This window comes from Littorina saxatilis, linkage group LG7 (genome assembly GCF_037325665.1).
Source record: "Littorina saxatilis isolate snail1 linkage group LG7, US_GU_Lsax_2.0, whole genome shotgun sequence".
NCBI lineage: Eukaryota > Metazoa > Mollusca > Gastropoda > Littorinimorpha > Littorinidae > Littorina > Littorina saxatilis.
Genome location: NC_090251.1, coordinates 23,714,204 through 23,739,977, shown reverse-complemented (window position 1 = coordinate 23,739,977; position 25,774 = coordinate 23,714,204). Strand labels below are relative to the sequence as shown.

At 40.9% G+C, this 25,774-nt stretch overlaps 1 protein-coding gene and 1 long non-coding RNA gene across 3 annotated transcripts in view; both read right to left on the bottom strand.

Moving 5' to 3' along the window:
* Positions 1 to 3,109: 3,109 nt before the first annotated feature.
* On the bottom strand, positions 3,110 to 4,977 carry LOC138970312 (uncharacterized). The gene is made up of 2 exons (XR_011456884.1): positions 4,842 to 4,977; positions 3,110 to 4,108 (listed from the first exon to the last, which is right to left on the bottom strand). It is a non-coding gene; the product is annotated as an uncharacterized lncRNA (long non-coding RNA).
* Positions 4,978 to 8,875: 3,898 nt separating this feature from the next.
* The window catches only part of LOC138970984 (ligand of Numb protein X 2-like), a 59,480-nt gene continuing 42,581 nt past the window's right edge, over positions 8,876 to 25,774 (bottom strand). For both annotated transcript variants that reach the window (XM_070343568.1, XM_070343569.1), the window contains exons 9-15: positions 25,707 to 25,737; positions 23,021 to 23,137; positions 22,231 to 22,407; positions 21,762 to 21,884; positions 21,168 to 21,355; positions 19,942 to 20,100; positions 8,876 to 19,180 (exon numbers count right to left, since the gene is read on the bottom strand). In XM_070343568.1, the coding sequence (XP_070199669.1) occupies positions 19,045 to 19,180; positions 19,942 to 20,100; positions 21,168 to 21,355; positions 21,762 to 21,884; positions 22,231 to 22,407; positions 23,021 to 23,137; positions 25,707 to 25,737 (931 nt within the window). In that variant the 3' untranslated portion in view covers positions 8,876 to 19,044. The remainder of the gene's footprint in view (positions 19,181 to 19,941; positions 20,101 to 21,167; positions 21,356 to 21,761; positions 21,885 to 22,230; positions 22,408 to 23,020; positions 23,138 to 25,706; positions 25,738 to 25,774) is intronic.

Sequence of the window (25,774 nt, the reverse complement as noted above, 5' to 3'; positions counted from 1 at the left end):
CCAGCAAAATAATCTGTTCTCCATGATCCTGCAACTAAAGCTTTCGGTACCTTTACTCCAGCAAAATAATCTGTTCTCCATGATCCTGCAACTAAAGCTTTCGGTACCTTTACTCCAGCAAAATAATCTGTTCTGTTCTCCATGATCCTGCAACTAAAGCTTTCGGTACCTTTACTCCAGCAAAATAATCTGTTCTCCATGATCCTGCAACTAAAGCTTTCGGTACCTTTACTCCAGCAAAATAATCTGTTCTCCATGATCCTGCAACTAAAGCTTTCGGTACCTTTACTCCAGCAAAATAATCTGTTCTCCATGATCCTGCAACTAAAGCTTTCGGTACCTTTACTCCAGCAAAATAATCTGTTCTCCATGATCCTGCAACTAAAGCTTTCGGTACCTTTACTCCAGCAAAATAATCTGTTCTCCATGATCCTGCAACTAAAGCTTTCGGTACCTTTACTCCAGCAAAATAATCTGTTCTGTTCTCCATGATCCTGCAACTAAAGCTTTCGGTACCTTTACTCCAGCAAAATAATCTGTTCTCCATGATCCTGCAACTAAAGCTTTCGGTACCTTTACTCCAGCAAAATAATCTGTTCTCCATGATCCTGCAACTAAAGCTTTCGGTACCTTTACTCCAGCAAAATAATCTGTTCTCCATGATCCTGCAACTAAAGCTTTCGGTACCTTTACTCCAGCAAAATAATCTGTTCTCCATGATCCTGCAACTAAAGCTTTCGGTACCTTTACTCCAGCAAAATAATCTGTTCTCCATGATCCTGCAACTAAAGCTTTCGGTACCTTTACTCCAGCAAAATAATCTGTTCTCCATGATCCTGCAACTAAAGCTTTCGGTACCTTTACTCCAGCAAAATAATCTGTTCTGTTCTCCATGATCCTGCAACTAAAGCTTTCGGTACCTTTACTCCAGCAAAATAATCTGTTCTCCATGATCCTGCAACTAAAGCTTTCGGTACCTTTACTCCAGCAAAATAATCTGTTCTCCATGATCCTGCAACTAAAGCTTTCGGTACCTTTACTCCAGCAAAATAATCTGTTCTGTTCTCCATGATCCTGCAACTAAAGCTTTCGGTACCTTTACTCCAGCAAAATAATCTGTTCTCCATGATCCTGCAACTAAAGCTTTCGGTACCTTTACTCCAGCAAAATAATCTGTTCTCCATGATCCTGCAACTAAAGCTTTCGGTACCTTTACTCCAGCAAAATAATCTGTTCTCCATGATCCTGCAACTAAAGCTTTCGGTACCTTTACTCCAGCAAAATAATCTGTTCTCCATGATCCTGCAACTAAAGCTTTCGGTACCTTTACTCCAGCAAAATAATCTGTTCTCCATGATCCTGCAACTAAAGCTTTCGGTACCTTTACTCCAGCAAAATAATCTGTTCTCCATGATCCTGCAACTAAAGCTTTCGGTACCTTTACTCCAGCAAAATAATCTGTTCTGTTCTCCATGATCCTGCAACTAAAGCTTTCGGTACCTTTACTCCAGCAAAATAATCTGTTCTCCATGATCCTGCAACTAAAGCTTTCGGTACCTTTACTCCAGCAAAATAATCTGTTCTCCATGATCCTGCAACTAAAGCTTTCGGTACCTTTACTCCAGCAAAATAATCTGTTCTCCATGATCCTGCAACTAAAGCTTTCGGTACCTTTACTCCAGCAAAATAATCTGTTCTCCATGATCCTGCAACTAAAGCTTTCGGTACCTTTACTCCAGCAAAATAATCTGTTCTCCATGATCCTGCAACTAAAGCTTTCGGTACCTTTACTCCAGCAAAATAATCTGTTCTCCATGATCCTGCAACTAAAGCTTTCGGTACCTTTACTCCAGCAAAATAATCTGTTCTGTTCTCCATGATCCTGCAACTAAAGCTTTCGGTACCTTTACTCCAGCAAAATAATCTGTTCTCCATGATCCTGCAACTAAAGCTTTCGGTACCTTTACTCCAGCAAAATAATCTGTTCTGTTCTCCATGATCCTGCAACTAAAGCTTTCGGTACCTTTACTCCAGCAAAATAATCTGTTCTCCATGATCCTGCAACTAAAGCTTTCGGTACCTTTACTCCAGCAAAATAATCTGTTCTCCATGATCCTGCAACTAAAGCTTTCGGTACCTTTACTCCAGCAAAATAATCTGTTCTCCATGATCCTGCAACTAAAGCTTTCGGTACCTTTACTCCAGCAAAATAATCTGTTCTGTTCTCCATGATCCTGCAACTAAAGCTTTCGGTACCTTTACTCCAGCAAAATAATCTGTTCTCCATGATCCTGCAACTAAAGCTTTCGGTACCTTTACTCCAGCAAAATAATCTGTTCTCCATGATCCTGCAACTAAAGCTTTCGGTACCTTTACTCCAGCAAAATAATCTGTTCTCCATGATCCTGCAACTAAAGCTTTCGGTACCTTTACTCCAGCAAAATAATCTGTTCTCCATGATCCTGCAACTAAAGCTTTCGGTACCTTTACTCCAGCAAAATAATCTGTTCTCCATGATCCTGCAACTAAAGCTTTCGGTACCTTTACTCCAGCAAAATAATCTGTTCTCCATGATCCTGCAACTAAAGCTTTCGGTACCTTTACTCCAGCAAAATAATCTGTTCTCCATGATCCTGCAACTAAAGCTTTCGGTACCTTTACTCCAGCAAAATAATCTGTTCTCCATGATCCTGCAACTAAAGCTTTCGGTACCTTTACTCCAGCAAAATAATCTGTTCTCCATGATCCTGCAACTAAAGCTTTCGGTACCTTTACTCCAGCAAAATAATCTGTTCTCCATGATCCTGCAACTAAAGCTTTCGGTACCTTTACTCCAGCAAAATAATCTGTTCTCCATGATCCTGCAACTAAAGCTTTCGGTACCTTTACTCCAGCAAAATAATCTGTTCTCCATGATCCTGCAACTAAAGCTTTCGGTACCTTTACTCCAGCAAAATAATCTGTTCTCCATGATCCTGCAACTAAAGCTTTCGGTACCTTTACTCCAGCAAAATAATCTGGTCTGTTCTCCATGATCCTGCAACTAAAGCTTTCGGTACCTTTACTCCAGCAAAATAATCTGGTCTGTTCTCCATGATCCTGCAACTAAAGCTTTCGGTACCTTTACTCCAGCAAAATAATCTGGTCTGTTCTCCATGATCCTGCAACTAAAGCTTACTCCCCGACCCAGGAAACACTAATGTAAATCCCAGTAAAATGATGTTTTTGTTGTTGTTGTTGTTGTTTTCCAATCCAGATTTTGCAAATCCACTGAAAGGTATGTTTCCTCCGTGTAATCCGTTTGATTCACCAGCTCAAATCCTTTTGAGCATCTCTGTTATTGGATACATACAACACCTCGACACCCTGAGATTGAATGTTCCAAGAATTCATGTCATAAAGAGCTATCAGCGAAATTGCTGGGTTTTCCCGTGTAACATGCCCCTAATGGCTTTGTCGTGAGGGCATAAAACTTACATTTTCTCTCATTATTTCATCACAAAATTTCCTTTATGCTCACTGGGCACCCATACTGTAATATTCGTGTACACTACATTGGGGTGTGCACGTTAAAGATCCCACGATTGACAAAAGGGTCTTTCCTGGCAAAATTGTATAGGCATAGATAAAAATGTCCACCAAAATACCCGTGTGACTTGGAATAATAGGCCGTGAAAACGGTAGGATAATTATGGGCCGAAATGGCTGCGATCTGCTGGCCGATGTAAATGCGCTATGTATTGTGTAAAAATAATTCCATCTCACACAGCATAAATAAATCCCTGCGCCTTGAATATGTGCGCAATATAAATTGCATAAAATAAACATAAAAAAAATAAAAAATAAAAATCCCTGCGCTTAGAACTGAACCCACGGAATACGCGCGATATAAGCCTCATAAGCCTCAAACCATACTGTATTATTCTAACACCTCACCAAGTGGGTCGTCTTATCCCATGTAAAACACTTTCAAGACCTGAGACGGTAAACCGAACTTTTGCACGACAAGGAAGAGGGTCAGTTGTGTTGACGGCCTGCTGCCCGCGGCATTCAGTGATTGGTGCTGTCTTTGCCCACCGGTGTTGCCGCTAGGTTTTCCGCTCTGCCGCTGTCGGGAAAAAAATATGACAGAAAAACATGAGAACACGTTGGTTTAAACGAAATTGTATTTAGAATAAATGACATGAAACTATTAACAGCATGCAACGGGGACAGGAACGCAAGCAGAAGCTTATTGTACGTGACCAAAACAATACAACATTACACACTTCCCCTTCCTGGTGGACATGACAAGTAGAGGAATGTTACAGGTTGGTTGTCTGCGTAACTATGCTGGTTGGTACATTTGCCATGTGTATGGAAGGTTTGTGGTGGTGGTAAGGTAGGTTGGGTGGTGGTGGCGGTGTGTGTGTGTGTGTGTGTGTGTGTGTCGGTGCGTGTGTATGTGTGCGTGTGTGTGTGTCAGTCTGTCTGTCTGTGTCTGTGTTCGTTCGTGTGTTAGCTTATATGTCTGTGTGTGTGCGTATGTTTGTGTGTGTGCGTGCATGTGCGTTTGAGTGTGTGGGCGTGTGTTTTTGTGTCAGAGTTTCGTGGGTAGCATAGAAACACGAAAATACCAACCAAGCATCCCCCAAAAGCGGCGTATGGTTGCTTACCATTTTGGTGGGGTGAAAACTGTCATACATGTAAAAGCGAAGAAGAAGAAGAAGACGAAGAAGAAGAAGATGATGAAGATGAAGATGCAGAAGAAGAAGACGAAGAAGATGATGAAGATGAAGATGCAGAAGAAGAAGACGAAGAAGAAGAAAAAGAAGACGTGGTGAAGTGTTCATCATACTTACGCCATAGAGGTAACGCCGTGGCGGAGAGAAGCGGTGAAGGGGGCAGTGTGTGCGATGCTTATCCAGACAACGGTGCCTGATTCTGTCACCCCCAGCACTCCAGCGTGTATCCAGGATCGACATATGGATGAATTCTGCGAAGAAAAAAAGAGAACAGATATAAGACACACATTCACACCAAAACACAACATAAATAGGAACATCATTTTGCTTTGGTTCGCAGGGGCGGATCAGTTCATTTTATGGGGGGGGGGGGGGGGGGGGTTCCATAAGTATATTGTGAAGAAATGGGTGTGAAGGCGCAAAGCGCCGAGCCGACGGCGCAAAGCGCCTAGCTTGCTAGAGGGGTCCGGGGGCATGCCCCCCCGGAAAATTTTGAAAAAAAGGATGCAAAATGGTGCAATCTGGTGCATTCTGAGGATGATCATTACCAGTTTCAGGCAGCCCTCTTTTTACATTTAGTCAAGTTTTGACTAAATGTCAGTTTTAACGTAGAGGGGGGAATCGAGACGAGGGTCGTGGTGTATGTGCGTGCGTGTGTGTGTCTGTGTGTGTGTGTAGAGCGATTCAGACTAAACTACTAGACCGATCTTTATGAAATTTGACATGAGAGTTCCTGGGTATGATATCCCCATACGCTTTTTTCATTTTTTTGATAAATGTCTTTGATGACGTCATATCCGGCTTTTCGTGAAAGTTGAGGCGGCACTGTCACGCCCTCATTTTTCAACCAAATTGGTTCAAATTTTGGTCAAGTAATCTTCGACGAAGCCCGGACTTCGGTATTTCATTTCAGCTTGGTGGCTTAAAAATGAATTCATGACTTTGGTCATTAAAAATCTGAAAATTGTAAAAAAAACAATTTTTTATAAAACGATCCAAATTTACGTTCATCTTATTCTCCATCATTTGCTGATTCCAAAAACATATACATATGTTATATTTGGATTAAAAACAAGCTCTGAAAATTAAATATATAAAAATTATTATCAAAATTAATTTGTCGAAATCAATTTAAAAACACTTTCACCTTATTCCTTGTCAGTTCCTGATTCCAAAAACATATAGTATGATATGTTTGGATTAAAAACACGCTCAGAAAGTTAAAACGAAGAGAGGTACAACCTTTTTCGTATAACCTTTGCCCCCAGCGTTTCGACCAATCAGATTTTAGGGCACGGCAGCCTCTCTCTGATAACCGGAACTAGGGGGCAATAGGTGCCTGGCCTGAAATACCTCTTTCACTTTCGATGCTCGAAGATTACTTTGCCAGATGATTACTTTGAGAAATTCTGCAAGAAAACGGATTATCTTGATCAAAATCATGAACAACAAGAGGCGAAGCCATCAAGGCTCACGTAAGAAATCGACAAACACAAACACAAACTCAATCACTCCGTCACACACACACACACACGCACACACACACACACACACACACACACACACACACACACACACACACACACACACACACACACACACACACACACACACACACACACACACACACACACACACACACAGAAAGAGCATAGGTGAAACTGTGCAAGAAAGCGAGACACTAGATCTAGATCTGTCTGTCTGCATGTAGCCTACTTACAAGGACACGACTGCCAACTAGTCTCGGCGCGCTCAAAATAATAATGACCGAGACTTTCAGTACTTCCTTAGCGTGACGTCTAACCCTCTTACGTCATAATGTGACGTCAATGTAATGTGACGTCTTCAAATGTTAGAGTTTCTACCACAGACATACACACGCACATACGCACGCACGCACGCACGCACGCACGCACGCACAGACAGACAAAGTTACGATCGCATAGGCTACACTTACGTGAGCCAAAAAGTCAAGGACATGCACGAAGGTATGGTTTGAAACGGCTATTGGTGACCAGTATAAAACGAAAGACTTGGCGAACTTCCCCTGCATAAGCGAATGTGCGTATCGCTAGCGCTACGTGTCATTTGTGCTGAGTGTCATTTGTCGTACGTGTCATTTGTGCTACGTGCCGCTATCGCTACGTTGATTAGTGCTACACATAATTTGTCGATGAGTCGCTATCATTCGTTCATTATCACTACGTGACGACTGCACTACATCTTTTAGCGCGACGTGTCATTATCGCTACGTGTCAATACCACTACTTACTGACGACTCTCTCTTTCTCATGTTTTCAGTCTCTCGCTCTCACTCGTGGTTTGTGTGTGTATATGTATGTCTGTGTATGTATGTGTGTGCGTGTGTCTGTCTGTTTCAGTGTGTGTATGTGTTTGTGTGTGTGTGTGTGCCTCTGTGTGTGTGTGTGTGTGTGTGTGTGTGTGTGTGTCTATCTCTCTCTCTTGCTCACTCACTCACTCTCTCTCTCTCTCTCTCTGAAGGAATATTTTGTTGTTCCTTTCAATTTGCCAGAGATTTGTAATTTTCGGAAGAAAGTCTCTGCATGATTTTCAGTTGTTTCTTTCGGATTTTGATCTTTTTAGAAAAAAAGGGCTTTGTTTTTGACTAATTGTAAGAGAGAGAGAGAGAGAGAGAGAGAGAGAGAGAGAGAGAGAGAGAGAGAGAGAGAGAGAGAGAGAGAGAGAGAGAGAGAGAGAGAGAGAGAGAGAGAGAGAGAGAGAGAGGTTTCACAACCAAAATACTATAAAACAAAACAAAAAACCCAACAGCCAGTGTCCATCCGACAAAATAAGATAAAGGCCTCGCAAGTATACATCATCATCTTTATTAATGTAATATCATACAATGTCCTGGAATTCATACTGTCATGTTGAGCAAAGCCCTGTAAATCTGACAACGTGGCATTTACTCACAGCAAAATAAATTCATACATAATTATAGCTGTTCGCTTTCGCTGAAACGCAGCCATTGTAGTTCATTCACAACACATCTTCACATATATGGAAACCAATATACCCAAATTATTAAGACATGCGATAAAAAAAATTCATGTAAATCATTAAATATGAGTACATACATAAGAATTGGCTCTGCTCTCTACACACTCACTGACAGACAGCCTGCTGAGTGCACTGAACCTAAAACTTGTTTCAATACAATTCAAGTGTGATTAGAACTATAAAAGACACAGCACATTTTAACAGTAATAAGCTGTGGAAACTCTCTCCCCCCCACACACACACACACACACAAACAACTCTAAATGCTAATTCTGTTTAAAAGCTGAATATAAAAATATTATCGAACTGAAATCTTATGATTTTCATAGTCTATTAATTTGCTTAAAGGCACAGTGCGCCTCCCGTAAACCATCACAGATACTGTCAGGCTTTTACACACAGTACAAACACCCTTCCATTTGAACGCTCACCGAACGGGAACATCCTAGGTGCCCTACATAAGGGAGCAATTTTCAAAGAATTAATTTTGCGGATTGTGTCAGAGACAATCGGACCGTGGTGCGTTTTGGCGCTAGACCTAACTTTTAAAACCTAAATAATAAATTGACAGCTTGTTACACAAACATTCTTAAATCATAAAAGATTTCTTTTTTCATCAAGAAAAGATCAGTACAATTCGAAGTTTTGAAAGTTTGAAACAAGTCGCGTAAGGCGAAAATACAATATTTAGTCAAGTAGCTGTCGAACTCACAGAATGAAACTGAACGCAATGCCATTTTTCAGCAAGACCGTATACTCGTAGCATCGTCAGTCCACCGCTCATGGCAAAGGCAGTGAAATTGACAAGAAGAGCGGGGTAGTAGTTGCGCTAAGAAGGATAGCACGCTTTTCTGTACCCCTCTTTGTTTTAACTTTCTGAGCGTGTTTTTAATCCAAACATATCATATCTATATGTTTTTGGAATCAGGAACCGACAAGGAATAAGATGAAAGTGTTTTTAAATTGATTTGGACAATTTAATTTTGATAATAATTTTTATATATTTAATTTTCAGAGCTTGTTTTTAATCCGAATATAACATATTTATATGTTTTTGGAATCAGCAAATGATGGAGAATAAGATGAACGTAAATTTGGATCGTTTTATAAATTTTTTTTTTTTTTTACAATTTTCAGATTTTTAATGACCAAAGTCATTAATTAATTTTTAAGCCACCAAGCTGAAATGCAATACCGAAGTCCGGGCTTCGTCGAAGATTACTTGACCAAAATTTCAACCAATTTGGTTGAAAAATGAGGGCGTGACAGTGCCGCCTCAACTTTCACGAAAAGCCGGATATGACGTCATCAAAGACATTTATCAAAAAAATGAAAAAAACGTTCGGGGATTTCATACCCAGGAACTCTCATGTCAAATTTCATAAAGATCGGTCCAGTAGTTTAGTCTGAATCGCTCTACACACACACACACACACACCACGACCCTTGTTTCGATTCCCCCTCGATGTTAACATATTTAGTCAAAACTTGACTAAATATAAAAAAAACGCCCGGAAGCAGGGTCACGCAAGGTCGTGGTTCTCGTAGCAGACGACGGTTTATGTCTATCGCCAGTTCCTCTGAACAGTCAAAAGCCATCGCGAAGAGTTCTTGTGAACCACAGCCATTTGTTTCGTGCATAGTCAAAGGTACATAATAACGTGCTATTGCAGATAAGCTCACAGCGAGTCGCATTCAAATTACTAACTGACGACTGCATCACAGGGAAACTGGATCACACGGGTTCACGATGGCTCAGGGGTAAGATAAACCACGCAAAAATAAATTCTTTGAAAATTGCTCGCTCTTTACGGAGGGCACCTAGGATGTTCTCAAGTGGTGAGTGTTCTTCTTCTTCTTGCGTTCGCCGGAGTGGTGAGTGTTCAAATGAAAGGGTGTTTGTACTGTGTGTAAAAGCCTGACAGTATCTATATATATATATATACGACTAGTGTCTGTCTGTCTGTTCGCGATGCACGGCCAGTCCTCGGTGGATCTTTTTCAAATTTGGACACCGTATTCAGCTACACCCTGGACACAACCTCATCGATGAGATGTTTCAACACGTGCTCTCAGCGCGCAGCGCTGTGCGCGCTGAACCGATTTTAGTGTTGTTGTTTTTTTGTCGGGATCCACTACCAGTAACTCTTCCTTATCTTCTCCAGTGTTTTCAGCCGCGATTATCTCCCTTCCTCCGTGTGGCGTCAATCCATATTCCCGTTACTACGTTACTATTTTTAGAAGGTCACTGCACGTTACTATTTTTAGAAGGTCTCCAGTGTTTTGTGCGTTTATCTCCTTTCCTTCGTGCGCCGGAGCCTGGTATTCGGCTCTACTTCTTCCCGGCGAAGCCGATACCCGGCGAAGCGGCCAATCATCTAGTCTGTGATGGTTTACGGGAGGCTTACTGTGCCTTTAAAGGTAAGCTTTACTGCTGATCTGATAATTCGATCTGGAATAAAGCTTACACTCAAACTTCAACATTTTTGTATTCTGTCTGAAAATCTTAGTGACAAAAAATGCTTCTGTGTCTTTTGGGAATAGGGATAGACATCATAAACATAAAACCCTTTTCTGCTAAATTAACAAATTTACACGCAGCAGAAAGTTCTGCTGAAACTTCATCTATTATGCTTATTATGCTAAAGTAAGTTAGAATGTACACATTTACATTTGAATGCAATGCTTTAAGACATACCAAGGAAGGTTAAAACACTCTTTAAGTTAAAACAATCTTTTTGTCAGCTTGATAGGAGGGGGGGGGGGGGGGGGGTATGCAAAACAAATAATACTTGCAAATAAAACTAGGCAGTAGAGACCACCACAACCTTTTCAGTTCAATGCACTCATTTGCAAGAAGAAACAAAAAAATAAAAACACTTTTGCAAGAGTAGCCAAACAAGTCAACACAATCATACACAAACTGACAATAAATTCACACACAATTCTACGGCTTCAGACGTTGTAGAGTCATTTCTTATAATATCCAAAATAGAAACTCTGACACCACCCTCCATCCATCAGTTTACCACGCCTCCTGTTTTAAAATTCCAAGACTAGAGATGCAGCCACAAAACTTACACCCAAAATGTTTGATGTATGTAAAATAGGCGGTGGGTTGCTGGCCTGTCACTTTGTTTGTCCGAGAAAAATTTGTGCGTAGCGATATGCCAAGAGTTGATTGGATGAATCTATTCACAGGATGATTGATGATACAACATGTGACACATTGCAAGGAATGGATGAATGCATTCAATTTCAAGACACGCTCCAGTGTAATTTTTCGATGACGCCTGCCATTTGCATACAATCTGTTGAAACCGGATGGCGTTCATGGGGATAGGTTAGAAGATGAGAGTAGAAATGGGCATGACATGACAGCACGGAAGTGCACAGACTTGATTGGTGATATCCGTGAAGCAATGTTGATGATGATCTTCAATCGTAACATTGTTTTGCCACTTCTGAGGCACTCTTGTAATACATCTTTTGACACAGAATGAACATGATGATAGCATAAAACTACTGTACAAAAAGTAATATAGTGAATTGCACAGTTTTCCTCTTTTGAACAAAATGTAAACGAAAGAAGTTATTTCGTAAAAGCAAAAATGTTCTCTAATAGACTTCATCCGGAAATAGTAGGAGCCCCTTTTACTGACCCAAACTTTTCAACGAGCATCTGGCTTTAAAATGCCATCACGATGATCAACTAAGTCTGATGTGTATGTTATGCAGTGTGTGCTTTATTAACCTTTTTTTTTAACAATAATATGTATATTGGAGCCAGGAATCGCGGCCGATTGCTTGCTGATAACTGGCAGTGATCGCTGAACACCTGTGTTTACCTAAACTCATGTGACCTTAAGCCACACCCATGTGGCCTCAGTCAAAACACATTGTCAGCGATCACTGCGGGCCAGCAATCATTGCCGCAACGAATCGTGAACTCCGATGAGTATATTTTTGAAAGAAATGGGTATCATAGTAAGCACACACTGCATACATTTTTTTTTAACAAAAACCCAGTTAATTCACTTTAGATATTTTTTTTCATTTTTCTCTTGAGGTCTGATATGCCATGAATGTTTCCACTGGGGCTTTCAAATGTCATCAGCCTTTGAAGAAAAAGAATCCCATTCTATACTGCGGAACACTTACTCTTTTATATATATTGTCATTATTAGATAAAGGTCATTGCCTTTGCAGCATAACACAGTTGTTCAATGATTTGTTCCCAAAATCTGTTCATTGTCGAAAATGAGATTATTGGTTTGATATTAACTTTTTGAAGCTCCTTGTCCCCATTAACACCCATATGAAACAAGAAGAGCAAACGCTCGATCGAGTCACTTTCGCAGTTCTGAATATTATATGAGGCATCAGATGGACAGGAAGAAATTGCTATTCACAACACAATGAGTCACGTTCACATAAAATTTGAGCCCGGTCACTTTTATAGTTTCCGAGAAAAGCCCAACGTTAAGTTGTGTGTTGCCGAACAGAAAAGGCTAGTTATCTCCCTTGTTTTTCTGATAACGTTCGTAAAAGGCTACAGATGTAAATACTTTGATGTAAAGAATAATCCTACAAAGTTTCAATCACATCCGATGAACTTTGTCAAAGATATAAAATGTCTAATTTTTCCTTTGACGCTGACCTGTGACCTTGAAAAAGGTCAAAGGTCAATGAAACCATCGTTAAAGTGTAGAGGTCATTGGAGGTCACGACTAAACAAAATATGAGCCCGATCGCTTTGATAGTTTCCGAGAAAAGTCCAACGTTAAGGTGGTGTCTACGGACGGCCGGCCGGCCGGACAGACTAACACTGACCGATTACATAGAGTCACATTTTCTCAAGTGACTCAAAAATGAAAAAAAATACCTCGAGGAAAACTCATTTGAACATAAAAAAAATCTGTCAGAAAACATGCACTTTAAACACATCCACATGGAAGATATTTAGGGGGAAAAAAAACCCATATGAAAACTTTCTCGTTCTTTTGAATGATTTTTAAAATCAACAGTAATTTAACTCAACTAATTCTATGTAAAAAAACCCAGTAGAAATATACAAATGTGCTACAACTCTCCCTCATTTTTAGAGAACAATAAAACTCAAAGAATAAAAAGATGAAGATGAAAATGCAGTACTGACCTCTACTAAACTGAAAGAAAAAGAAAAATGAATAATGGTGAGCTAGAAGTAAACCAAACTTATGTGGTGATAAATATTTTAATGGTGTGATCAGAAATGATATGTCGTTTTCTTCTTCTGTTCCATCATAGTGAGTTATATTATCCATCAAGATCATTCATGCACTACTAGACTGCAGTTTCCTCCGATGTAGTAAGGGACACTTCTTGGTCCACTTCTTCTTCTTCTTCTTCTTGTCGATCACTTGGTCCACTTAAAGTGACAGTCACTGGCTGTTCTACTTTACTCTGCTGTGGTGCGTACTCCTCTATGAAAGCAAAATGGCAACTTTGATTGAAAGAACAATTTAAGACACTGTGCAATGGCCGTACAAAATTGACACCAAAATCATTTCTAATTAGCAAATGATGCGTAAAAAGGCTACTCATGGGCTTACTTAAAAAAACACGTGCATTGAGTGCGGAAATGATCAAATTCAGTACGACAAAATGAACACATACAGAACAACTATTTACAGTTCATATCTTATTACAATAATACAAAGGGGGAAAAAGTACACAACAGTATGTTCTCTGTACAAGAATACCGTTCTTTCATCTGAAATTACTTTCAACATTTACCATAAATATCTATTTACAAACATTCCCTCTCTCTCTCTCAGACACACACTCGCAAGAGTTCCCTCTCTATCCCTATTCCCCCTCTTGCATTTCCAATCATCCACAAACTACTGTTTACAAATGCTTTCTTTTTACATGCCATTTATCCTACAAGTCCTATAATAAGTATAAGTTATTAAGTCTAACCAAAGATAATTGCGTATCAAAGCAAAATTTGCTAGACTATTGCTGAAAATGTTCTTGTTTAAAAACTGGCCTTGCACAGGATATTGGCTCTCTGTGATATAATAATACAACATGAGATCAAATCACCATTGTGACACAATTCTGTCACAAAACATTCGTGAGATGCAAACAAAATGAATAAAATGCAAAATTTTAAAAATATTGACTGAAGGTAAAAGTGACCTGTAAAGTTTGCACTCACTATATTATAAAGACTCAAGCCTGAACAGCAGGAACAAATTTCCTCACTTGTTCCCCCCCAAATCCATACAAACATGCAAGAATAATATTTGGCCACAAGAAGTCACTCATGTCATGAGATTACAGTTCCTGACCGTGTTACATTACAGGTTATTTGGAGGTACATACAGACAGCAAGCACGAGGCATTGTACAGAATCATTGTAATTAGTATGGACATAATATGGTCAAGATGAGGTATTCCACTGTATTTGAACGGAACACAATTGTCTCCCCTCCCTCCTTGGGTAGCAACCTCTGGTCAGGGCAGGGGGCAACGACGAAGGAAAACGCACAAAACGGGCAAAATATATGTGTTCCTGTCCCCGCCCTAGTTTCACTCGCTCACACAGAACGAGCAAAATACACGTTTTCCGGTTATTCCATTGTTTCACATGCTACAGAATGTGTCAAGTGTACGTGTTCCTGTCCCACCGTTGGTTTAACCACGACACACGCCGAACGAGAAAAATACACGTTTTTCTGTTCTGCCGTTGTTTGACACGTTACACAGCGACCAGAGGCGCCACACTCGTCCTTGCTTACTCGTCTTGTCACAAACGGGAGAAAGTGCATAAAACAAACAGACGTTGAGGTGAGAATTGAGGAGTCAACAGGTCCTGAAAAGGGGTCATCTTGTATTGCATACTTCCCTCCACTGCCCCAAGCACCAGTCTACATTTCATCCTACTAGAGAAAAAGTTTTATTTATTATTTCTGGTCCAAGTTCTAATTTTAATCAGTGTCAAAAATAGAGTCTATTTGCACTAAAACAAAGATTTCTTTTTATGGTTAAGTATTGCCATTAAATAATGATCATGATTAATATGCTATCAGAAGTAGTTATTTATAGATAAAAGGCCTTCCCTATGTCCTGCTGTAAATAGACAATTTTCATAAATAACTCTGTTGGGTTTGTTTAGGTTGTGAAAGAGTGAATACTCTTGCTTTTATTGAGGCAAACTTTCCCACGTGACATTATACACCTATGTCACACGCTTTCCTTCTTTGCCACTACTAAAGCAAACGTGTGCAAGATTGTATGTCACACGCTTTAGGAGCATGGCAAAAACGGATTCAAACTCAAAATCGTCCCTCCAAAAGCCAAAAAATTAACACACGACTTTTATTTCTCCTGCTGTTATCGTTTCTTCTCTTTACACATTCTTCAACGCTCAGAATACTGAAAACGGCATCCCAGACGACAGTACTGTTTCCATACGCGAATTTAGCTGCCCTTGGAAAGTGGCTAGCTCAGGAGGCCTGTTTGTCTGAAACTATAAGGACAGAGTTCTGAACATAGATCACAAAGATCCCGGAAAGAACAAACATTTCGCGAATGCAGACACAGAAAGACGTCATGAAGAATGCGATGCTTCAAAAGATACAGACTGTGACGATGACTGTGACGTCATTCACATATACCGAGACGTCATTCATAGCTGTTCGTTCACTTCCGTCAAAGAGTAGATCTCTCCACAATGGCTGCTCCTGTGTTTAGGGTTGTCAAGCTTGAGTACACAAAACGTGTTTCTTCTCTCCTCTGTTGAAGCTGTGAGACATAAATGCTATTCCGACTTGGTCGTGTGACAGAGTTTTCTTCCACACTCAATAAGCTAATGTCTATCTCAGCCTGACGGCTTCGTTAGACAATCAACGTAATCTCGTGTGGAAGAAAACGTCTGTCACACGACCAAGTCTGAATAGCAGGTAGTCACTGGCGAGGGGTGTGTCTGAAACATGTGGACAAGGAGCACTTGAAGAAAACTTGCCTCAATGAAAGCAAGAGTATTCACTTTCACAACCCATACACACCTGGCCCAGGTATTTCCGGAATTACTCTATCAATCATATCACTGAAATTCACTTCTCTCCATAGACCAGAGGACAGTTTATCTCATCCCTCTTCCCCAATTTGGAAAACATGCACCTTCACATCTTTTCAAAGTTACAATGTAGTAACATTCCAACTCGAACCCTCACTCTTGTAGTTGTAACTCTGTAGCCCATTCTAAAGTCTATTTTCACAACACAATTTTGATTTCATATCTTTCACAACTTTCATATCTGTTCTAAAAGAACCGCTTACAGTACTTCTGCCACAGCTCATACTAAAAACACAACCATAGCAACCCCATAGTCTATACTTCCTTACACATCCACTTTCTCTTTCCGTTAGGCCAAGAAAAATAAAATGCTTGTTTCCGATGACAAGGCAAACCAAAATGAGGGTTGGTAGATTTGGTTACTTTTTGTTTTTGATTGGAGATTGTTATTTTACACAGGCACATGTGGCTTTAAAATGGCCGCAAATCGTGCAAGCTGTGTCCCCTGGATGTTGAAGAAGAGTAGCTTTTCCTTGTAAAGTCTGCAAAATTAATTTTTTATCAATCGGGAGGAAAAAATAGGGTCGGTTGGGGAATCGGAAACATTGATTCTTTTTCTTGGCCTAATTTTCAAACAATGCAAATCTTTCATATTTCTTTTTATAATATAAACCATCGCATTGCATTTCTGACTGTCCGTCACTTTTCAACTGTTGTAAAAATTGGTATAAAATGTCAAAATCATAAAACGTTAGACACTGTCACCGAGTTTGATTTCATCCACACACGTCCAGTGGAAGGCAAAGTAGTATTGAGGTACCTCGAAGAAAAATGGTCTCTGAGGACATAAAAGTCTGAGTCACGCTTTTCATCATTCAAAGAAAGAAAGATCATACAATTAGTTTTTGGTTATCTGTACATTTGAGTTGAAACTGAACACGACACTCAACATTGCAGACATTGATTCAAAGTTGTGGTTGTGCAGCGTAGATACAATGGTGAGGAATGACGAAGGTCCCTTACTTTTAAGAGTCCTGGTTTAATGCACAGTTTTTCTTGTTTTATTGCGTCTCCGGTAATGAATACTGATCTTCTTCTCTTTCACATAGCCGTCATGCTTTTCCCCTTGAAACACCTTCTGAAGTTCCGTGCAAATGTCTGTGGGAGTTTTCTGAAACCGCTCGTTGTAGTTTTCCCAGAAAGGTTTAGTGTTTTCTTCCAGAATATCCTGTTGCAGTTTTCAGAAAATGATTGTCACAGTTTCCTCCAGAAATTCTTTGCTGTAGTTTGCCAGACAAAAATTGCGGTCGATTTCTAGAACTGTTAGCTGCTGATTTCTGAAAGCTTCTATTTGAGTTTTTCAGAACTTTCAGCAGCTTGCTTTTTAAAGAATGAATTGCTGTAGTTTTTCAAACCTGCTAGTAGCTCGCTTTTTTCTCCTTGAGAATGAACTGCTGAAATTTTCTAGAAGTATCAGAAGCTTGCTTTTTATAAAGAACTGTCTTCAGTAGTATTTCTTTTGAAAACATCACTTCAATTCATTTATCTCAAGTATGTGACCTCAGTTTAACTTTAAGATCTACAGACATGCGGCAATTATTTGGTCGTATTGTTGCAGAATTACTCATCAAGTCTTCAAGCCAAGCTGACGGCATAACAAGCCCAATGCACTTTCACGGTCTTGTTCCGTCACAACAGCAGTCTTCTGTGACCACAGCCTGCTAGTGCTACCTTCAATCAGCAACTTTTGATGAACTCCTGAAGTGAACAACACAATATTTACTGATACAGCTGGGCTATGGAAGTGACTTCTAACACAGCATAATCAAGCTGTGAAGTGAAGTCATTACTGCTCAAAAAAGTAAATGAAGAAACAAAGAAACCAAAGTCACAAGCAACACATTTGTTTAAAAAAGAAAAAGAGGTTTAGCTGAAGCAGCATTGTGCGCCTCTCATCCAGCATTCAGAATGTAATCCAGAGTTTATGTGTCCGCCAGACTTTGTGTCCGCCACACTTTATGTGTCTTCCCGAGTTTATGCGTCCCAAAGGACTTACAGTGCAAATGTGATAACTATACAGGTGGTGTTACGCAAAAAGTTCTGTTTTTCAAAGCTGCGAGAAGATGAGTACTTTGGGTTGGCAAATATTCAATTTCCTGAAAATTCACTGCAACTGTTCATGAGCTGTGTGAGTCATGACAGCAACAGTCATGCTGAATTGAGTATTAGCTCCAGTGTTTGCTTCCACTGTGGAAGAGAGAAAGAACTAACACACCAGTGTTGACACCACTGCCAATGGCTGAAACGGGAAGCCTTGGAGAAACCTGAGGGAAGGTGCCGCTGTTTCATGGACAGCAGTGAGTTGAGGTGCCAGGAGTGAGCTGGCAGTGTACAGTGCTACCAGCAATGCAAGGCCCCTCTCATAAGAGGACACCTCCAACAAAAGGACACTTGTTAGTGTCCCTTTGAATGCTGTCTTCACCAAAACAGGCCTGTCATGACAGGCCACCTGCACACTTTGGCTGGTCCCAAGGGTGTCCTTTCATAGCAGGTAGCACTGCACAACAGCTGGCTCTACACGCTGTGGCAGTCAGTCTTGCAGCCTGTTTCAGTGAGCAGAAGCTGGGTCCACTTTTACGAGACAAAAGAGCGAACGTTGTTTGATGCGTTTGGCATGCGTGTGTGTGTCCTAGGTAATCTGATAGTGCTGCAGCCAATAATGTGTATGAAATCTCAGCATGTGACCATGAGGTTGATTTTGTGTCGAGTCATCGGGTGGTTCTGATGATGCTGCCAGCTGGTAAACTTGTCGCCATCAGCAAACTGGTGGGTGTGTTGCAAATAAAAACCCACACACTGTTAAAGCTACTATAACACGCCTCATGCTGTTGCAGATTCTGTGTCACACACATACTGATGATGTCAGCGACACACGTCACAGGTGCATGCTGAGTTTAACTGGCTGTGTGGTGTTTCAGCACATGACACCTACGCTGATCTTCACATCAGCACAATAACTCAGCATCACCGATTCTGCCATCATGGCAAGACTAATAAAATGGGGTTTGGCTAAAGAGTCTCAGCCCTGAAGAAGTCCATCCTGAGCTGCATCAAACTTTGGAAGCTGCAACATTTCTCTGCACATCCATGGCCATTTCTGCTGTGCTGCATCCGTGCCACTGCCACGCGCGTGTCCCTTCAGATGGCGACTGGTGTGCAGTTGAGCCTGTGTCATACGACGGTGCCGGGCCACGACGTGACAGTCAGCATGACGGCCCCGTCCACCTGTTTGAGGATCTCCACCGCTGTTGAGTGGGTCACCTTCTCCAGGCCATGCTCGTTGACACTGACGATGACATCCCCACACCTGGCAAAAAGAAAACACAACCGCATGAATTAGCCGTCTCGTTTGTAAAAAAAAATCAAACAATACTGTACTCATGTGTTAACGAAGACGAGAAATAAAAAATAATACAATAAAAAATATTTTTTTGTTTTTATTTCTTGGCTCTCACACGCAGTCACCATTGTTCGGCTTTCGTCTTGTACATGTCATAAGTCAATAAATTATGCTGTGTGTATTCTCAAGTTAGTTTCTAAGCCCTACGGGGAGCCCAAATCCTTAAACTGAATCTCACCGTATCTGGTATGTAATCTGTCGACAAGTGAAGCAGTATGCAAAGTTTTAACGAACAATATATAACAACATCAGGTACTGTTGAGTGAAGTTTTGCACCTCAGGTTTTGGTAAACTCCATTAAGAAACTGATGGAAAAGCAAGACAGGTAGGAACAAGACATCAAGTGCACCAACACTCCTCAAACGTTTTTAGGACCCTCTCATTATTGATTCCCAGACCTCCACACCCCCCCCCCCCAACCTTTTCCACTCATATCTTCTATATGTAGCCCTATTTCAAGAATTCCTCTCTTTCCAAACCTCATTTTCTAAGATGTTTTGCAAAGTCTTAAAAAAGGGGATGGGTGGGGCTAACTGTAGTATCTTACATTCCTTCTTTAGCGTTCAACGGTCTTACATTCCAACCTTCCCTTTTTGCCCGGAGACACAGAGGCATGAAAACACAGATGCAAAAAGACAGACAGACACACTCAGACAGCAGATCCTTACTTGAGGCGGCCATCTTTGGCGGCGGGCGTGTCCGGAACGATGGACTTGACGAAGATGGGTAGGTTGCCATGACTACAGTCCCAGCCCCCGGCCACAGAGAAACCCAGACTACCGCTAGGGCTCCGTAGCAAGGTGATTGTCTTGAACGAGTGACAAACTCTGCAATAACACAAAGGCAAGGACTGAACAAGCATGAAAACAAATGAGTGGTTACTGATTGTCTTGTACAAGTGACGCTCCCTGCAAAAACACAGAAAAAGACCATGAGTAGATAAGCAGAAAGAAGGTGACCAGTACCTGGCCAATCAGCTGCACCAAAAGAACCCCATGCTAACAAATTCAATGCATCAATTCACTCAGACTCAATTAAAAGTTAAAGAAATAATTAACAAGAAGAGCAAACGCTCGATCGAGTCACTTTCGCAGTTCTGAATATTATATGAGGCATCAGATGGACAGGAAGAAATTGCTATTCACAACACAATACAGATGTAAATAATTTGATGTAAAGAATAATCCTATAAAGTTTGAATCAAATCCGATGAATAGTTTCAGAGATATGATATTTCAATTTTTTTCCTTCAAGACATACCTGTGACCTTGAAAAAGGTCAAAGGTCACCAAAGCAGACGTCAAAGTGTAGAGGTCACTGGGAGTCACGTTCACATAAAATTTGAGCCCGGTCACTTTTATAGTTTCCGAGAAAAGCCCAACGTTAAGTTGTGTGTTGCCGAACAGAAAAGGCTAGTTATCTCCCTTGTTTTTCTGATAACGTTCGTAAAAGGCTACAGATGTAAATACTTTGATGTAAAGAATAATCCTACAAAGTTTCAATCACATCCGATGAACTTTGTCAAAGATATAAAATGTCTAATTTTTCCTTTGACGCTGACCTGTGACCTTGAAAAAGGTCAAAGGTCAACGAAACCATAGTTAAAGTGTAGAGGTCATTGGAGGTCACGACTAAACAAAATATGAGCCCGATCGCTTTGATAGTTTCCGAGAAAAGTCCAACGTTAAGGTGGTGTCTACGGACGGCCGGCCGGACAGACTAACACTGACCGATTACATAGTCACTTTTTCTCAAGTGACTCAAAAACGGTCATACATAAAAATGACCAATCATACTGTCCACTCACAAGAAACTTGAATCTACATGAACGTTGTATAGACCATAAACACGAAAGAAGATACACCTTCGTCACACAAAAACCAGCCTAACTCACTTGGGCATTTGTAGCCAGTACATCCAGGATGGAGAGAAGTTGCCGCTGCCGTCCAGTGTTTCCGCCCCCTCTATGATCTTGAGCGACAGGTTGCGCACGCTGGACTGCAGCTTGATCTGCCGTACAGCCTCTGCGTGGGTCAGACCCAGTAAGTTGATGGTGTTGATGGACAATATCACGTCTCCCTTCTGAAAACCAGCGCAGCAAAAGTGGTATCAATATTAAGATATGCACCATCATACAGTGAATCGAGCTGACTGGAAATTTCCAGTATCTTACTGGTAAAAATCTTGAAATACCAGAAATAATATCGTCAACCAGTCTTACACACCTGTTAAGTTTCCGTTTGACTGGTGTCTTCTCTACAAATAACCTGACTGTTTTACCTCTATCTCTAGAAGAAGTTTGGGGTTGGCTGAAAAAGGGAGTTTAATATCCAATTTGTTTTTGACCAATAGAGGTGTCTCCCCCTCCCCCATTTTGTTTTCATACAGCTGTAAATTGACTTCCATGTCAAGACTCTCTCTCATTCAGGACCTAAAGTTCTGAGACTTTTGACAGTGTTAAAACTACACTACTTGGAACTTGACATACCTTGACCTGTCGACACCTGCCTATAGGACCTCCCTGATTGATGTTGGTGACGTAGACAGGTGTGTCTCCTCGCTGGCTCAACACGCCACCTGCGATACTGATGCCCAAGCTTTCTGACGAGTCCTGCACAAAACAAAATGCAACTTCAGTCAATTCTGAAACCAAGCAGTTTAGTTCTTTAACACAAACAAAAAACCACGAAAGCTTTGTACCGTGGCAGCGATTTGCATGTGTGCGCTTTTGTCATTTCATACAAAGATGATCACAGCTGAATACCAGAAACGGCTATCCATAACCCTGTGTATTCACCCACACACACACACGCATGCACACACGCACGAATGCACACACACAGGTGTTTAAGACGGCTAAACTGTTAGGCTGGAGTCAGCGACCTCTCTTTTATAGTATCTCTGCTTCAGCCCTAACAGAACACTTATGCACTTCTGTTACCCAGGCAGCTGCATACCTTGTTGAGAGAGACAAGTCGTTCTTTACAGACGTTGTGCAGGGGGGAGACCGGGGGATCACAGTCGAGGGAGAAAGCACCAATTCTGGCCAGTTCAACTGAGGTAGATCGAATCAGGTCAGGGGTCTGGGGGCGACTTGTCCGCGACACAACAAACTGCACTTTATCTGGACACACCTGGTGGACAAAGGCAAAGAATACAGAATGTGAATTTGTCACAAGGAATGAAGAATGATTAATGAACGACAGACATGCAATGATTTAAGAAAGGTAGAACAAGAAACTCACACATACACACGCATGAGCACAAGATACTGCATAGCCAGAGAAAAACAATGATAAGTGGAATCTGTAACAGTGTCTCTTCAAATATAAGGAGAGAGAGAGAGAGAGAGAGAGAGAGAGAGAGAGAGAGAGAGAGAGAGAGAGAGAGAGAGAGAGAGAGAGAGAGAGAGAGAGAGAGAGAGAGAGAGAGAGAGAGAGAGAGAGAGAGAGAGAGAGAGAGAGAGAGAGAGAGAGAGATAGATTCGTAAACCTGAATGAGACACACATTTGCCAAGAGGAAGTAAATGTGCTTGGATCCATCTGTGCATGCACAAGCTAACACACACACACACACACACACACACACACACACACACACACACACACACACACACACACACACACACTAATACCTGTATAATATGAGCGGCTTGTTCCTGAGAGCCATATATAACGTCAGTGCTGTTTATCATCACGCACAAGCAAACACACACACACACACACACACACAGGGTACTCAGAATACCTGTATAATATGAGCGGCTTGTTCCTGTGAGCCATACATAACGTCAGTGCTGTTAATCTCCAGCACCCTGTCGTCAGGCTTGAGACGCCCGTCACACGCTGCTAGAGAGCCCGGAATCTGAACACACACAACACACACTCTCTTATATTCACATACACTGAAACCTCTCTTTCAAGACCCTCCTCAATTTGATGACTGATTTTTTCAGAGAGTTGATGACCCTCCATTTGAGTCTTCCTCTACATTAAGATCTTATTTTCTCAGAAAGTCCCTTCATAAAATTCATCTCTAGTTAAAAAAAACAAAAAACCTCTCTTATAAGACCTTACTTTTGGCAGTCTTAAAAGTACTTTCTTTCTTTATTTGGTGTTTAACGTCGTTTTCAACCACGAAGGTTATTGGTACCTTTGTATTCCTATATCAGTGCAGACCTACAAACCTACCAATTTATTTCATGTTTGCGCAAATGCCTACACATCCCTGCAAGCGCACACAAACTCACAGTTAATTTTCAAGAGTTTCATTTTGCATAATCGTTTTTGTTTCGCATTCTTTGTTAGCAATACACGCAAACTGGGATGTAGAGGTTACATGCCGAGTCTCAGTGATTATTAAAAATAATGGTCGAAGTTAGCTGATCATGAAAAATGCGAGCTTTAGCGAGCTTTTTCATGACCGCGAACTGAGACCATTATTTTTAATAATCACTGAGATGAGGTATGTAACCTCTTTGTTCCCCCTTTCTTCAGTTATTCAAAGAAAAGAGGAGTTTTTGTGCGAAAGTTTGATCGAATCCAAATCACTCAACCAGTCTACCTGCGCTGGCGATTGAATACTGCGCGGTTGTATAGTTCAGGGAAAATCAATCAATTCTGTTAACACTTCTTGTCAGTTTCCCTGTTTTGGACTAAAATCAAGTACACAGTTATGTTGTTATTCTGCTGTGGCGGTAAAGGCAGATAGTGTGTGTTCTGTTCATGTTTTGGTATCGCTTAGGAAATGTTCTTTCTTCGAATGGGACAAGCAGACGAACTTTTGCACCCGTGTTCCAACGTTAAAAACTGTATGAAATTCCGTTTTCTGGGGCAAAATAGTGTATGAAACCGCTGTATGTTCTTTAAATTGATGCGATGTGGGCACTTGGTTGCGTGTGATCTGTTAGTAAAATGAAATATTGTCGAAAACTAACCGTCGGATTGCAGTCTTTTGTCCAAGCAACTCAGTTCAGAAAATTTGGAAGGGGAACTACTCTTGTCGTACGAGAGTTACTTGCCTTGGGAGTTTGCGTGCACTCATAAGAGATCTAAAGCGAGTTTCTCTGCACTGATCGTTAGATTTGGATTTAGAAAACAACCAAACTCATAGATTTTATATGGAGGTTAATGTGTTCAAACCTGTAGTTGCCAGTATGCAGTATGTTTGTATTGTTTGGTTTAGAGATGTATATTTCGTACATTGGAGCGTTCGGAACTTTTCAATCGCTAAAGTAGTTCCCTCAAAGTCTAACTCATCAACCTGTGAGCTATCGAGGATTCAGGTCCGTTGTTGGGTAAGTGATTTTGGTTGTTGGGTAAGTTACCGAAAAATAACTAGCCCTACACCTTTACAGAGAGAAAGAAGCAGAGGGGGGAATAAGTAGAGGTTACATGCCGAGTCTTAGTGATTATCAAAAATAATGGTCGAAGTTAGCGGATCATGAAAAATGCGAGCTTCAGCGAGCTTTTTCATGACCGCGAACTGAGACCATTATTTTTGATAATCACTGAGACGAGGTATGTAACCTCTTTATTCCTCCTTTCTTCAGTTATTCAAAGAAAAGAGGAGTTTTTGTGCGAAAGTTTGATCGAATCATATTCTCCAAACCAGTCTACCTGCGCAGGCGATCGATTAATGTGCGGTTGTATAGTTCCGTGCAAATCATTCAATTCCGTTAACACTTCTTGTCAGTTTCCATGTTTTGAACTGAAATCAAGTACACAGTTATGTTGTCATTCTGCTGTGGCGGTAAAGGCAGATAGTGTGTGTTCTGTTCATGTTTTGGTATCGCTCAAGAAATGTTCTTTCCTCGAATGTGACTAGCAGACGAAGTTTTACACCCGTGTGCCAACGTTAAAAACTGTATGAAGTTCAGTTTTCTGGGGCAAAATAGTGTATGAAACCGCTGCATATTCTTTAAGTTGATTAAATGTTTGCAATTGATTGCGTGTGATCTGTTTATAAAATGAAATATTGTTGAAAACTGACCGTCGGATTGCAGTCTTGTCGATGCAGCCGAAATCTGAAAGGGGAACTACTCGTGTTGCTAGACAAAATATGAGAGTTACTTTTCCTTGGAATCTTGCTAGCGATAAACGATTGTGCACGGCAGATCTGAATTCAGAAAACAACCAAACTCATGGATTTTATATTGAGATTCATGTGTTCAAGCCTGTAGTTGCTGGTTTAAATGCGGTATGGTTGTATTGTTTGCTCCAGAAATGTATATTTGTACATTAGAGTGTTCTGAACTTTTGAGTCGCAAAAAGTAGATCCACAATGTGTACAGTCTCTACCCATGAGCTATCGAGGATTCAGGCCCGTTGTTGGGCAAGTGATTTTGGTTGTTGGGTAAGTTACCGAAAAATAACTAGCCCTACACCTTTACAGAGAGAAAGAAGCAGAGGGGGGAATAAATCAAAATACTCACCAGAGTAAGAATGTAGACACCGGGTCCATTTCTGAAAACAGAAAAGAGCATTTATTACAGATAATTCA